The sequence below is a fragment of the Lethenteron reissneri genome, chromosome 72, assembly GCF_015708825.2.
Source record: "Lethenteron reissneri isolate LAM-NWPU_2019-01 chromosome 72, ASM1570882v1, whole genome shotgun sequence".
Taxonomy (NCBI): Eukaryota; Metazoa; Chordata; class Hyperoartia; order Petromyzontiformes; family Petromyzontidae; genus Lethenteron; species Lethenteron reissneri.
In genome coordinates this window covers 1,241,154-1,256,523 of record NC_083850.1, presented here as the reverse complement: position 1 = coordinate 1,256,523, position 15,370 = coordinate 1,241,154, and the positions used below count along the sequence as shown (strand labels likewise).

The following is a 15,370-nucleotide window of genomic DNA, read 5'->3' as shown; positions in this document are numbered from 1 at the left end:
GTGTGTGTTCTCTGATGACTCTGAAGATGTGATGAGTGTGCAAATGTTTTCCCACACACAGAGCACAGGAATGGCTTCTCACCCGTGTGTGTTCTCTGGTGTCTCTTAAGACTTGATGACCATGAAAATGCCTTCCCACACACAGAGCAATTGAATTGTTCCTTGCCCCCGTGTGCGTGGGGCTGTGGAGAGCGTCTCTGCTCCATGTGAGCGTAGTAACAGTAGCGGTGTTATCGAGTCAAAAGTACGCTATCGGCCGCAAGGATGTTTAGCGTCGAGTTTTGGATTTTGTTAACTGCTAAAACAAGAACGACACTCGCGTCTAACCGAGACGCAAAAAAATCCCGCTAATTTGACGACGAACACGTTTAAGAGTTTATCCGCGAAAATAGACACTTACTTGGAGATTCACGGTATATCGATGTCTGGAACCCGTCTGAAGATGTCGCCACGAACTCTCCCGACGCAAAGTCGCCTAACTGTCGACACAGCAATTGTGCTCGCCAGGCTGCGTTGTCTCGCGGTTGAAGGGCGATCAGCAGAGCGACGAGTCGAGCGTCCAACCTCATCAAGTTCCCTCTCGAAATGGCATTGAGCTCTGCTTCTGAGCCGCCTTATAACTCCCCCCCTAGGATCCAATTCTTTGTCTTTCAGGATATATGCATTCGATTGTTAATTTTGGAAGGTACAATCCGCATGTTTATTAACATACCGAAGGGTAATGTGCCCATTGTGCTTCATGCATGAATATGTAAGTGCATCTCAGTGTGTAATTGTGCGCTTATTTTGAATGAATGGAAAAACTTTGTCCTCGATTTAAAGTGAATGCAGAGAAATTAGCATGTAACTTTAGAAAAGGAAGAGAGCGGCCTTCTCGACGAGGGAGTGAAACCCAATAGGTAATATTCTTTAACAGCGTTACAATGGATAGGTTGTAGTTCATAGGTTATAATATTATGTTTCACTATGATAGAGCTTAACATGTGAGAGTCTACAATATCAGAGTTGATAAAATGCGACGATCAAGGGCGTCAATCGGGTGAGTTTGAACAGAGGCTTTAATCAAAGGCGTCATCCCATCACGGAACACCACCTCCCTGCGTTTATTACAGCAACAGAAGCAACTACAGCAGCAACAACAGCAGCAACATCACATTTCGAGGGCAACGCAGCTACTTCCGATTCTGCTGCCCAGCTGTTTGTAGTCGGGACCTTCTCTCGCAGGACCCCACACGTCTTTGGAAATGATTGCGATGATCATGTCTGAGCTGAGAATTAAGTCACTCAAGATTACTTTTTTAACCATAACTTTAGGTAGGTTAGTGTCATCGGGGCTCTGTGAATACTACTCATGAATGAAATCACACTCCTGTATGACCGACATTGTACTAATTTGGTTGATCGAGTAGAACAAGGCACATAACATGTCCAGACGAATTCTTATCAACAACAGTGTCCTTAAATATGATGCTAAAATAAATGTTAACACTGGATTAAACGTGCACCTCTTAACCCCTCCCTCACATTTACGACTAACAATTTGCATTTGCACATAACATACATTCAAGTACAGTAATTTTCTAAAACGACCAAATTGTCATTCTAAAATTTGAATGCCATTCTTACCCTCGACCCCCACAGTTCACATATCCGACCGTCGGTTCGATTGAACGGACAATTAACAAACATGTGTAGAGTTCCATTATAATACTTCTAATGAAATTAAAATACCGTACCTCCGTTTATGGTGGTATAAATTATAAAACCAGTTGGTAGCTTTTTTTGTCGTTTAATGTTTAGTGTTATTGTTTATAGTGTTACCAATTTACGTGTTTTTAAGTACAGGTGATTCCCGGTATACTTCGGTATTCTGGACCTGAACGTTGCACCGTCTCTCTGGGGAACCGTGTGGTGTGTGTAGCGAGTATCACGGGGTGGGCGGTTAGTGTGGTGATAGTGGTCACGGTCGGCACCGATGCACGCCCACCGCCACCACCCCTACTGGGCGGTGGACCTGCCACCACAAAGCAGCACGCGGCGGAGGAGTGAGGCGATCGCTGTCGCCACGCGAGCGAGGCCCCTTCGCTTCTTCTTCTTTTCGTGCATCTCCACCTGCACCTCTTCCGTTTTCTCCTCCGTCTCATCCTCCTCCATCTCCTCTTCTTCATCCTCCACCACCATCTCCTCTACCTCCTCCTCTTCCTGCTCCACCTCCATCTTGTCCATCTTCTTCTCCTCCGCTAGCAACACCTCTTCCTCATCCATCTCCTCCTCACCTTCCGGCACCACCATCTCCACCACCGTCTTCTCTTCCTCCTCCACCACCATTGTTTCCCCTTTGCCCGTCGTCTCCATGTCCTCCACCACGACCATCTGTTCATCCTTTGTTGTTTCCTTGTCCTCCATCTCCGTATTGTCTTTCTCCTCTCCCTCCGTGTTCTCCTCCATTGTCACCATCACAATCTCGTCCTCCTTTGCCTTCTCTTCCTCCGATTTCTCCTCCTCCTCTGTCTCTACCTCATCCTCCATCATCTCCTCCTTCACCTCTTGCTTCGTCTCCTTCTCCACAACCTCTGTCTTCACTTCAAAGGCCTGGACGAGTGAGGAGGAGGGCTGAGCTGGCTCAGATCTGTGAAGAGACAACACGACACCGTTCTAGATTTGAAGCTTTCGTGACTGCAATGATTCATATTCTTAGGTTTTTTCGGTAAAGTCACGTAGGTAAAAAACATTAAAAAGTAAAATAAAAAATAAAATAAAAATCACGACGTTTCGGAGGCAACACAAGCTTCCGTCTTAAGGTGGAACCGTCACAGCCACGACAGCTGTATCAGGTAAATGAGAGATTGCAGAAGCTACCACTCCGTTTATATAATGGTTGGAGAAGGTGGTGGGGCAAGGGCCACATACTTTTATTAATATGGTAAGGTGAGGCTTAAGACTAAGAATAGACTGCATAACAAAGACTGAGCCTTTGTTATAGAGAGGTGCGGTTTGTGACTCAACCTGTAACAGGGAGACCACCACTAGACATGGTAAAACTGTGATGGTTGTCTGTCAAACACGACACCGTTCCACCTTGCTGCTACGGCAGACATCGCCATCTCCCCATCGTCCGTGGGTGGAATGTGTGGCGGATTAATTCGAGCTGAATAGAAACAGCAATAACGACATTGCTAGTGAGTGTGCTTAGTATTGGTGCTGTCATTCTCATGGCGCCAGGCTATCCTTGGGATAGGTGCAGCTGTGTCTCACACAGACTGCTGTAGTTTCACAGTAGTGGGTGGCGTTGCTGTGCAAATTTAGCTGAATAATTTGGTTCTTTCGGTAAGTCACGTAGGTATAAAATAAAATAAATTAAATCACAACGTTTAGATTGTAACACAAGCAATCATCATAAGGTGGGAAAACCACAGCAATACATTTTCTTGCAATAAAGACATGGCCATCGAAACGTCGTGATTTAATTAAATTTATTTTATTTCATACCTACGTGAATTTACCGATATAACCAAAGAGTATGGATCCCTGTAGTCACGAAAAAAATCTAGATTGAAACTTTCTATATGTATATTCTAATTGACCCCTTGCACATAATGTCCTAAGCATTTCAAATGGCATCGATAGAGATCCTGAACGTCCACTGTGACGGAATGGGTGTGTATCTGTGTGGTCAATGCAGCAGCAATAATAGCCAAGGCGGGAAGCAAGATCTGAACTGTAATGGTGAAGAATGAGTGCACGGCCATTTGGTCGCTTCAACACATCCACGATTTTAAAAAAGTATCCGTCAGTGATTCGTGGTCGAGAGAGCCACCTCCCTGGACGTCGAAGGCATCTCAGAGTGCATTGCATGCGATGAGCCTCTCGCATCTCTCATCTCATCGCGTTTTAAATTGGACACCCCTCTCAGTGGTAGCTGTCGCTGTGCATTACAAAGCGACTTGGCAACTGGCCTGGAAACAGGCGATAGACAGCGAAAATCTCACGGTGGATGGAGGGTTACATGGTGAAGATATGCCCACTTCGTTATGTGGTCTAACCCAGAAACCAGTTATGAAAAATACATCTGTCCACAGTATAGCGGAATGTACACGTGGGGTTTGCAGTGTCTGTGAATTTTGAGAGCGCGACAGGGCTTGAGCACCTGTGCATCACAGCGACATTGACCTGGGTTTGATTTCCACGTTTGGCCACATTTTCCGTGTGGATTATGCAGCCACCTGTTCTGTGAAGGTTCTGCAGCTTTCTCCCTGTTACTGAACCCACACAAGCAATGCAAATCGTTCAATTTGGATCGCAAACTGTAGCAACTTTCTTGCAAAATGCGAGCAAACTTGGCAGAATCCTCCTGAAAAAAAGTCTTGAGACCGAGTAAGGCTGATGCTGCGTGAGAAGCATGGTAATACATAACAAAAATAAACACACAGGGCGCACACGCAGAGTGCTTTACCGTGGCTCAATGACTCCGGAGTTTGCTTTATCTTCTTGGAAGCCCTCTTCTCCAAAGCTCGGAGCGATTGGGCCCCACACAGGATTGGAGGACGTGGTGGCGGTGGCGGCGGTGGCGATGTCAGTAGTAGTGGTGCTGCTGCTGGTGGTATCGGTCTGGAGCCATTGTCGCTCGATCTTGGCGAGGCGCTCCTCCTCCTCGAGGCGCTTTTGCTCCACAAGACGCTTCTCCTCCATCAAGTGCTCCTCCTCCTCTTGACGCTTCACCTCAACGAGGCGCTTCTCCTGCATGAGACGTTTCTCCTCGAGGAGCTTCACCTTGCGAAAGCGCCTCTCCTCAAGTCGCTTATTTTTTTTCTCAAGACGCTTCAGCTCTATGAGACGCTTCACCTCAAAGAGGCGATTCTCCTCCATGAGGCGCTTCTCTTCCTCGACTCGCTGCACCTCAATGAGGTGCTGCTCCTCGACAAGGCGCTTCTCTTCTTCCACCCGCTTCTCCTCCATGAGGCGCTTCTCTTCCTCGACCCGCTTCACATCTATGAGGCGCTTCTCCTCCTCCAGATGCTTCTCCTTGAGACGCTTCACCTCGCGAAGGCGCTTTTCCTCCATGAAGCGCGTTTCTTCAAGGAGGCGCTTTTCCATGACCCGTTTCACGTCGTTGAGGATATTATTTCGAAGGCACTTCTGCTCCGTTTGGTGCTTCACCTTGGCGAGGCGCTTCACCTCATTGGGGCGCTTCTCTTCCATTGTGCATTTCTCCTTCGCAAGGCGCTTGTCCTCCTGGAGACGCTTCACTCCGCTGACGTTCTTCACCTCCCCAATGCTCCTCTGTTCACGCGAAGATAAGCACATGATCATTCAGACATGCGCACTCAGGACAAAATCTATTCTCGCAGGCACACAAACATAGACGGGCACATAGACAAACAAAAATGCATACTGGCACATCTATGTACGGATGCAAACATGCACATTAACTCATGGCATGACGTGATTATGGAGAGATGGAGTGATGGTGTTGGGAGATGGTGTTGTGATACGGAGAGGTGAAATTGTGGAATGTTCTGGAGAGACGGTGCCTTGTGATGGTATTGGCGCATTATGAGGCTCTATGCTATTGTATTGATTCTCGAATTGAATCTTTCGTGACTGCAAGCATTCATACTCACGTATGCGACTTTACAGAAAAAACCTAAGAAAGAGTCACGTACGTGACTTTACCAAAAAAACTAAGAGTATATTGTATCGAGTTGGTGGTGATGTGAAGAGATTGTGTGGTGATGTGAGGTGTAGTGATGTTTTGGTGCAATGGTGTGGGAGTGTGGAGAGAATGTGGTGTTTGACTCCCATAGACCCCATACACACCTTTGGGGAACGATTTTCATAGCTTTGGCCTGGGAAAGGGTCCACTTCATCCATAATGTCCCCCCACGTGGTCGACTGGCGCCATGACTCCCTGGCTACGGAAAACAAAATTAATTCAAAGGACGAGTAATGTATTAGAGAACGAAGCACGTGGATATTCACACAACTAATTCTGAGATTCTTGTAATTACCTCTTAACACATAACATGACCTACTGTTGATAAACATTAGTCACATGGCAGTAAAACATTACAAGTCATATTTTTGTAAGCATGTTGAGATCATCAATTTCATAAAGTTGAGACCCCAATTTAACCCAATATGGCTGAAACGCAGCTCTAAATCCATGCTGTCTGCCACACTTGACCGTTTACCTCTTCCCATCACCACCAAGAAAAATAATTAATCAGGGAGCTGCCTCCTCTGCATAAAAGCCACGTGATGTAGGTAACTGTGACTTACCATCATAGTCCTCCAAGATGTCAGCCCACTTGCATTGTCTGTCCATGTTTTTGGGAAGGAGTAGTTTCTGTTTGATGTTGGAGGGCCTGGGGAGGTTGTAAAAACGCTCAGATTTAGCAACCTTTTGAAACACTCATCCTCTCAATTATTACATATTTGACCACTCGCTGTACCAATCAAATCACTTTCGTGCCGTTTGTTTTACAAGTCCACTCACTCGCTTGTTTGCCCACTCACGCGTGCGTCAGATCGCTCACTCATCCACCCACGCGAACATGTTTATTCCAACTGCCTATTGCATTAAACATAATCGCCAGACATAACCGTGATGTTTAACCTCTAATCCAGACAAGCATGTTGATGCACAGCCCATTTGTATTAATCTACTGCTTGATAAAGGCCCCCCTATGTCTTGTAGGTCATTGGGGTCAAATGACCATACTTAAATTATTTGTTATAACCCGAGAATGACGTCGTAGGTCACTTGATGTCAGAGGTACCGCCCATGTGGCTGTGACATCACAGATAAGAGACGTCTATGGCAGCAGCTTGGGTCTGAACTAAAAGGCAGACTCCTCCCCCGCGTTGGAAAACATTCAATACATGTAATGCAGTGCACAATTATGCAGGCAATCAGAACACAATCATTATAGACATGTTAATCATGTCATATGAGATTTAAACAGGTTAGTTATGAACGTTTTAAATGTTGACTTGCTTTGGGTCTAAACAATGACAGTAACAGCAACATATCAGAGCATGCAAAGTAACCTAACTAATAGTCCTAATTTGGTTGCAGATAATCCAAATTCCAACATATTCAAAAATAATGAAGCTTTAGTTTGTAGTCAAAACGTGCATTAAAAATTAACAACACACATCGTCAACAGGGACGCTCAAGATAATTGGTTTTTACCCTTCTATCTGGCAACAAAACTGACACCTTTTTACAAGGAGTCATGTTTGCATAGACCGCAATACCTGCAGTCATAATACAAACAAAAGAACATAACTCTAATAATGTGCACTGTCCTTGAAGTTGATTGGTCCACACCCGGGACAGCTTTCCTTAGAGCCTAGTCTCACATGGGTTGGACCTGATGACGCCAAAAGGCGCACTGTAAAAAGGTGTCAGATAGAAGGGTAAAAAACAATTATCATATTTTTACTGGCAAATGAGGTTCCCACAGGAACGCTCACCTCGTTGACGATTCACTCTGCAAAGGCTTCTTCTGCTGCTGCTCACTCGTGCGCATTCCTCTCGACTGCGGGTGGAGGCGTGGCTATGACGTAACAGAGGTGACGTCACTACAGCGAGGCTCCGCCCCCACGCGCTTGGCGGGCGCACCACGTGGTGCAGTGCGGGTGGTTGCGTCACCGGAAACAGCAGAGCCCTCGGTTCGACATTAAACATTTGCCCCCTCGCTTTGTGCTGTCTTTGATGTCGCCGTTACTGCGGCGAGGACTGAAGCGATGCCTGGCCATCAGGCCTGGCATATACCTAGGCCTCAGGCTTCATATTTGTTCGGAGTTATTTTTTGTTTAATTGGAATTATTAACTTGCATTTCATTAATTACATTTCAAGCGTATAAACACCATAACATTGGTTTATTTACTTTTAAATTCAGGTTTGTAGTATAGTTATTGATCTGTAGTTATATTTAAGTGAGTGAGGTGGTTGTACTAAGTGTGAATTTGAGTTCCATGTAAATTATTATTGTGTAAAGGATTTGTCTATGTGCACCTATCCTGGCAGTGGTAATTAGGGCTTTTTATAATTAAGTTGTTAATGAGATTGTTTATTTGTGTGTGTCTGTTATCGATGTCTGTGTAAGGTTACATATCTATGTTTGTAGCTCTGTGTGTTTGTTAATTTATGATGGGTGGTGATGATGATGTTTCTTGATAATGGATGGTGGTGATGATAATGTGTAGTGATTATGATGGGTGGTAGTGATGATGATGGGTGGTGGTAATGATTGGGGAGTTTATGATGATGGGTGGTGATGGTTATGGGTGGTGATGATGATGGGTTGTTGTGATTATGGATGATTGGTGATGGTTATGATGAATGTTGGTTGTGATGGTTGGGTGGTGGTGGTGGAGACGATGGTTGGTGATGGTGAGTTGATAGTGATAATGATGATAATGGGTGTTGATACTGATGATTTGTGTTGATGATTATGGGTGGTGATGAGTAAATGAGCAACCACCAGACACATAACAGCAACAGAAGTAACTAAATCAGCACCAATAACAGCAGCGACAACAGCAGCAGCAACAACACATTTTGAAGGCGACGCAACTACTTCCGATTCTGCTGTTTCTGCTGCTCGACTATTTGTAGACAGGACCTGCTCTCGCGGGACCCCACACGTCTTTGGAAATGATTGCGATCATGTCTGAGCTGAGAATTAAGTGACTAAACGTTACTTTGTTTAACCATAACTGTGTGTAGGTTAGTGTCTGGGGGCTTAGCGAATACTACTCATGAATGAACTCGCACTCCTTTATGACCGACATTCTACTAATTTTGGTTGATCGAGACGAACAAGGCACGTGCCATGTCCAGAATAATTTTTATTACCAATATTGTCCTTAAATATGATGCTAAAATAAACATTAACACTGTATTAAACCTGCACCTCTTAACCGCTGCCTCGCATTTACGACTAACAATTTGCATTTTACACGTAACATGCAGTCAAGCACAGTAAAATGCTAATACGACAATATTGTTATTCTAGGAATTTAATATTGTTATTCTAGGAATTTAAATTCTAAAATGCTAATACGACAATATTGTTATTCTAGGAATTTAAATTCGATTCTAACCCTGCACCCCCAACAGTTCGCATATCCAACCCCCGGTTTAATGGAACGTTCGCTTTACATACATATGAGCAGAGTACGATTATAATACTTCTAATGAGATTTGAATACCGTACCTCAGTTTATGGTGTAATGAATTAGGAAACCAGTCTATAGTCATTTAAAGTTGAGTGGTATCGTTTATAGTGATACAGCTGAAGTCATAGAGATGAAACGGCCTAAGTGTGTACGAATGTAGATAGGGCGTCGCCGTTGGTTCGTCCACCCATCGCGCCTCAAGACTTATGTCCGTCCCCACCCGGACAGCTCATCCCCATGTCCTGTACAGCCCAAGTCTGGTGTGCCCCACGTGGTGGGGCTCTCGGCAACGGAAACCGTACACCAAAGGAAATGTGTTGTGGCGCTCACAGTTTCCTAGCCCCTGAGGCCCGGGGTGCTTCAATGATCTCCCGCGTGTGAGGAATCGGTGCCTGGAGCCCAGTCATGTTTCTCAAAAGAAGCCAGGGACCTGCCTAACCCTTCAAGGCTGTGGTGCGAACCCTTGACTCCCCGAAAGGCACAAGATTCCACCATGGGCCTTTAACGCGGTTTTAGACCCCAGGCGTCACGATATAGCAACGACGACGACGAGACAGCAACCAGCCAACACAGCCCCAAACCTCGTTCCTCCCCCTCTCTCATTCTCGGCGTGAACCTCCGCCCATACTTGGTCTCGCCTTCCCTTCTCGATCTCTCTCTATCTTGTTGTCACCACTTGTCCCTTAGTTGACGCATTGTCTTTACATCACCCACCTCTATGACCTCTACCTGTCCCCGCCATGGGCGGAGCAACTTGGATTTTCCTGGTGGCACCTGTAGGCAATACAACCATGCCCTGTCCCCCACTGCCCATGGAAGCACGTGTTCCCGCTGCCCCGAGTTATTTTCATTAGCGGATTGCGCTCTGGTGGGGAAAGGTCCTCGTTATGAATCGTTTTGCAACGTTCAGGTCCAGAATACCGAAGTACACCGGGAATCACCTGTACTTAAAAACATGTAAATTGATAACACTATAAACAATAACACTAAACATTAAACGACAAAAAAACCTACCAACTGGTTTTATAATTTATACCACCATAAACGCAGGTACGGTATTTAAATCTCATTAGAAGTATTAAAATCGCACTCTACACATATTTATGTAAATTATCTGTTCAATCGAACCGGGGGTCGGATATGTGAATTGTGGGGGGTACAGGGCAAGAATCGCATTTAAATTTTAGAATAACAATATTGTCGTATTAGCATTTTACTGTGCTTGAATGTATATTATGTGCAAGTGCAAATCGTTAGTCGTAAATGCGAGGGAGGGTTAAGAGGTGCACGTTTAATCCAATGTTAACATTTATTTTAGCATCATATTTAAGGACACTGTTGTTGATAAGAATTCGTCTGGACATGGCACGTGCCTTGTTCTACTCGATCAACCAAAATTAGTACAATGTCGGTCATACAAGAGTGTGATTTCATTCATGAGTAGTATTCACAGAGCCCCGATGACACTAACCTACCTAAAGTTATGGTCAAACAAAGTAATCTTGAGTGACTTAAGTCTCAGCTCAGGCATGATCATCGCAATCATTTCCAAAGACTTGTGGGGTCCTGCGAGAGCAGGTCCCGACTATAAACAGCTGGGCAGCAAAATCGGAAGTAGCTGCGTCGCCCTCGAAATGTGATGTTGCTGCTGTTGTTGTCGCTGCTGTTGTTGCTGCTGTAGTTGCTTCTGTTGCTGTGATATACGCAGGGAAGTGGTGTTCCGTGATGGGATGACGCCTTTGATTAAAGCCTCTGATCAAACTCACCCGATTGACGCATTTGATCAACTCTGATATTGTAGACTCTCACATGTTAAGCTCTATCATAGTGAAACATAATATTATAACCTATGAACTACAACCTATCCATTGTAACGCTGTAAAATAATATTACCTATTGGGTTTCATTCCCTCGTCGAGAAGGCCGCTCTCTTCCTTTTCTAAAGTTAAATGCTAATTTCTCTGCATTCACTTTAAATCGAGGACAATGTTTTTCCATTTATTCAAAATAAGCGCACAATTACACACTGAGATGCACTTACATATTCATGCATGAAGCACAATGGGCACATTACCTTTCGGTATGTTAATAGACATGCGGATTGTACCTTCCAAAATTAACAATCGAATGTAAATATCCTGAAAGACAAAGGATTGGATCCTAGGGGGGGGAGTTATAAGGCGGCTCAGAAGCAGAGCTCAATGCCATTTCGAGAGAGAACTTAATGAGGTTGGACGCTCGACTCGTCGCTCTGCTGATCGCCCTTCAACCGCGAGACAACGCAGCCTGGCGAGCACAATTGCTGTGTCGACAGTTAGGCGACTTTGCGTCGGGAGAGTTCGTGGCGACATCTTCAGACGGGTTCCAGACATCGATATACCGTGAATCTCTAAGTAAGTGTCTATTTTCGCGGATAAACTCTTAAACGTGTTCGTCGTTAAATTAGCGGGATTTTTTTGCGTCTCGGTTAGACGCGTGTGTCGTTCTTGTTTTAGCAGTTAACAAAATCCAAAATTCAACGCTAAACATCCTTTCGGCCGATAGCGTACTTTTGACTCGATAACACAGCTGCTGTTACGACGCTCACATGGAGCAGAGACGCTCTCCACAGCCCAACGCACACGGAGGCAAGAAGCCATTCAATTGCTCTGTGTGTGGTAAGTCCTTTTCACGGCCATCACATCTTCATAGTCACCAGAGAACACACACGGGCGAGAAGCCATTCATATGCTCTGTGTGTGGAAAGGCATTTGCACAGTCATCAAATCTTCAAACTCATCAGAAAACACACACGGACGAAAAGCCATTCCTGTGCCCTGTGTGTGGGAAGGCATTTTCACAGTCATCATCCATGAACAGGCATCAGAAGGTCCACAATGATAGGAAGATGAAATCAAAAGGTGGAATTCAAGGTGCTGCAATGATTCCTGAAGATAATTCCACTATCGATCCCATGCAGTTGGATCCCGAGAGATGGCTGGATGTAATGGAGTGGCTCGAGGATCAACCCGAGAGCTCGGGGTGACTGAAATATAATGTTGCATGTAGTTATACCTATTAAGCTGTCTTGAGTACTTTTGTGTGTAATTCTGACCCTTTAGTTTTACAGTTCGTTTGAGAGTTTCTTGACGTGCAGGTGGTGATTTTTGATTTTGTCGGATTTAAGTCTTCCTGTTGAGCTAAAGTTGGAATGCATATGTAGTTAGATCTTTACTCAACATTTTAAACGGGTTTTTTTTTCAAGTATAAAGCTTTTTTGGATGGTAATAATCTGCTTTGGTATGTACATTGATGACGCGTTCGTTGGATATATGGCCTTGACTTCAACATAGACGAGCAGTGAACAAACGTGGTGAACTAATAAGGGCATCATGGGTAATGATACTTTAACGCTTTGGTATTCCTGGAACGGATATGGTTTGCATTGTACTGTAATTGTTTGAACATAGAACATAATACATATTCGGTTGGAGTTTTAACGTAAAAATTATTGCAGATTAATAAAAACGTATTTTAACAAATGTTTGTCCGTTTATTTATTTTACAATGTTCATAGCAAAAACGTGTTTTAAGCGAGTTTCAGGTGGAGGATCTTCGTCACACAAATCTGCCCTTAACCGGCAGCATCTTGGATGTCTCCCCATTAACATGTGTCCCTGGAGGGGAAAGGTCCCCATTATAAATGTATTCGCAACGTTACGGTCCCTAATCATCAAGTATGACGTGTGAACTGTAACACTATCAACGATAACAAAAATAGTTAAAATACTATAATCTATTAACTAGTTTCATCATTTATAACACCAACAACAGAGGTACGGTATTATTAGTTTTGAACAAAATAAATGGAAGTTCGTGATTATAATCGCATAATAATTATAATCGCACTGTGATAATGTTAGAATCACACTGTGGCCATATGCATGTTAAGTAAATGCGAACCGGGGGTAGGATTTGCAAGATTTGAATCTCATTACAATTATTAAAATCCCACTGTAGTCGTATTAGAATAAAACTGTCCACTGTTGGATGAATGTCATGTTAATTGAATCGAATAGCTATGTACGGTATGTAAACAGATAAAATGTATAACAATCACATATTATAACATAATTACATTTCATATCATTTGAAAAACATACGTTCATTAAAAAAAAAACTGAGAATTTCGTGTATAATAGTGTACGTGCAAGTGAACTGTGCTCGTATGTACGTATGTAATATGCATCTATGGCCTTTGGACATGCGAACCGGTGGTCGGATATGCGAACGGGGGGGTGCAGGATTATGATCGGATTAAAATGATTAGAATAACACTAGGGTCGTATTAGAATTACACTGAGCTAGAATGTATGTTATATGTAGATGTACATCGGGAGTCGTTAATGCGGCCTGGGTGGTGCCAGATTTAGAATTGCATCAAAATTATTAAAATCGCACCATGGTCGTATTAGAATCAAGCTGCCCACTGCTGGTAGAATGTTCCATCTCAATGGAACCGAATAGCAATATACATCTTCTTGGTTCTTTCGGTAAAGTCACGTACAAGGGAAGTAATAAAATAATAAAAATAAAACATAATAAAATAATTCTCACGACGTTTCGGCCACAACGCAAGCAGCCGTCCTAAGGTGGAGAACAGGTCCGTCAAGTAGACAGAGTCTGAATGTCACGCTCCAGGCTTGGAGCGACTATTTATGCTGGGATTTAGGAGCGAAGAGCGTCTTGACAAAATAATTTGCATATCAAGAGGATTTTAGCATATTTGTGGGAAATGGAGATATGCGATTAGCATTACTTGTGAACTGCGTAGGAGGTTTGGCGAGGGGTTTAAAGTCATTATGCCCGTGCATTATGCAGGATTAGCAGCATCAAAGGGAGGGAGTAAGGTCAGAATTAATAATATACAGTATTGATATTGGGCGTGGAGCCTTCAAGCGCAACCTTGCACATTTTGACCTGGTTCTCGACGTCCATCCCTCGCCCATGGTAGATTCTTGTGCATTTCGGGGCGTCAAGGGTTCGCACCACAGCCTTGAAGGATTAGGCAGGTCCCTGGCTTCTTTTGAAGAATATGACCAGGATCCAGGCACCGGTTCCTCGCACGTGGCGGATCCTTGAGGCACCCCGGGCCTCTGGGGCTCGGAAACTGTGGGCATCACAAGACATTTCCTTTGGAGTACGGTTTCCGTTGCCGAGCGCCTCACCACGTCGGACACACCAGACTTGGGCTGTACAGGACATGGGGATGAGCTGTCTGGGTGGGGACGGACATACGTCTTGAGGCGCGATGGGTGGATGAACCAACGGCGACTTCCTAAATACATTCGTTACACACTGCAGCCATTTCACTTCTATGACTTCTACCGTACCTGTCAATTGACGGAGCAACTTGGGGATATACCCGGTGGCACCTGTGGGCAAACAAGCATGCCCTGTCCCCGACCGCCCATGGAAGCACGTGTTTCCACCGCCTTGTGTTCTTTTCATTAGCGGCTTGCGGAAAGTAGAGCCCGTGTCGTCATCGGGGTCTGTGCTGAAGTCGGGGCTCGGAGTCAGGTGGAACGGGGAGCCAGGGGCAATGGAGTCGGGATAGGAAAGAGCGCAGCGCCAGGGCTGGAGGTGGCTGCGCTCCTCGGCCGGCCGTGTTGGCTGAGCCCACGGCCGGCGCAGAGGAGGCAGCACGGGGCAGCCGACTGTGTCGGGGGCACCAGTGGGACCGAGCCCGGCAGCCCTCACCCCTGGGAAGTTGGTACACCTGGTGTATGTCAATAACTTTAATAAACACTCGGCGAAAGCCCATAAACCTCACATTCGTCTCCGAGTGCGTCCTGGGAACTTCTCTACATATGTATAATAGTGTACGGGCATGTGAACTGTGCTCGTATGTATGTAATGTGTATGCATGCCATTTGGACTTGCGAACCGGGGGTCGGATATGCGAACTGGGGCGTGCAGGATTAGGAATCGGATGAAAATTATTAGAATAACACTCTGGTAGTATTATAATTACACTGAGCTAGAGTGTATGTTATATGTAGATGCGCATTGGGAGTCGTAAATGCAAACAGGGAGGTGCTCGGTTTAGAATAGCATCAAAATTAGTATAATAATAATAATAACGTGGTCCTATTAGAATCACACTATCTACAGCTGCCGATGTTCGGGTGGCGGCCGTCG

General features: G+C 44.8%; 1 protein-coding gene across 1 annotated transcript in view; it reads right to left on the bottom strand.

Moving 5' to 3' along the window:
• Window positions 1-14,233: 14,233 nt before the first annotated feature.
• The window catches only part of LOC133361315 (zinc finger protein ZFP2-like), a 49,611-nt gene continuing 48,474 nt past the window's right edge, over window positions 14,234-15,370 (bottom strand). The window contains exons 6-7 of the mRNA XM_061580253.1: window positions 14,637-14,948; window positions 14,234-14,339 (exon numbers count right to left, since the gene is read on the bottom strand). Coding sequence (XP_061436237.1) covers window positions 14,234-14,339; window positions 14,637-14,948 — 418 coding nt within the window. The remainder of the gene's footprint in view (window positions 14,340-14,636; window positions 14,949-15,370) is intronic.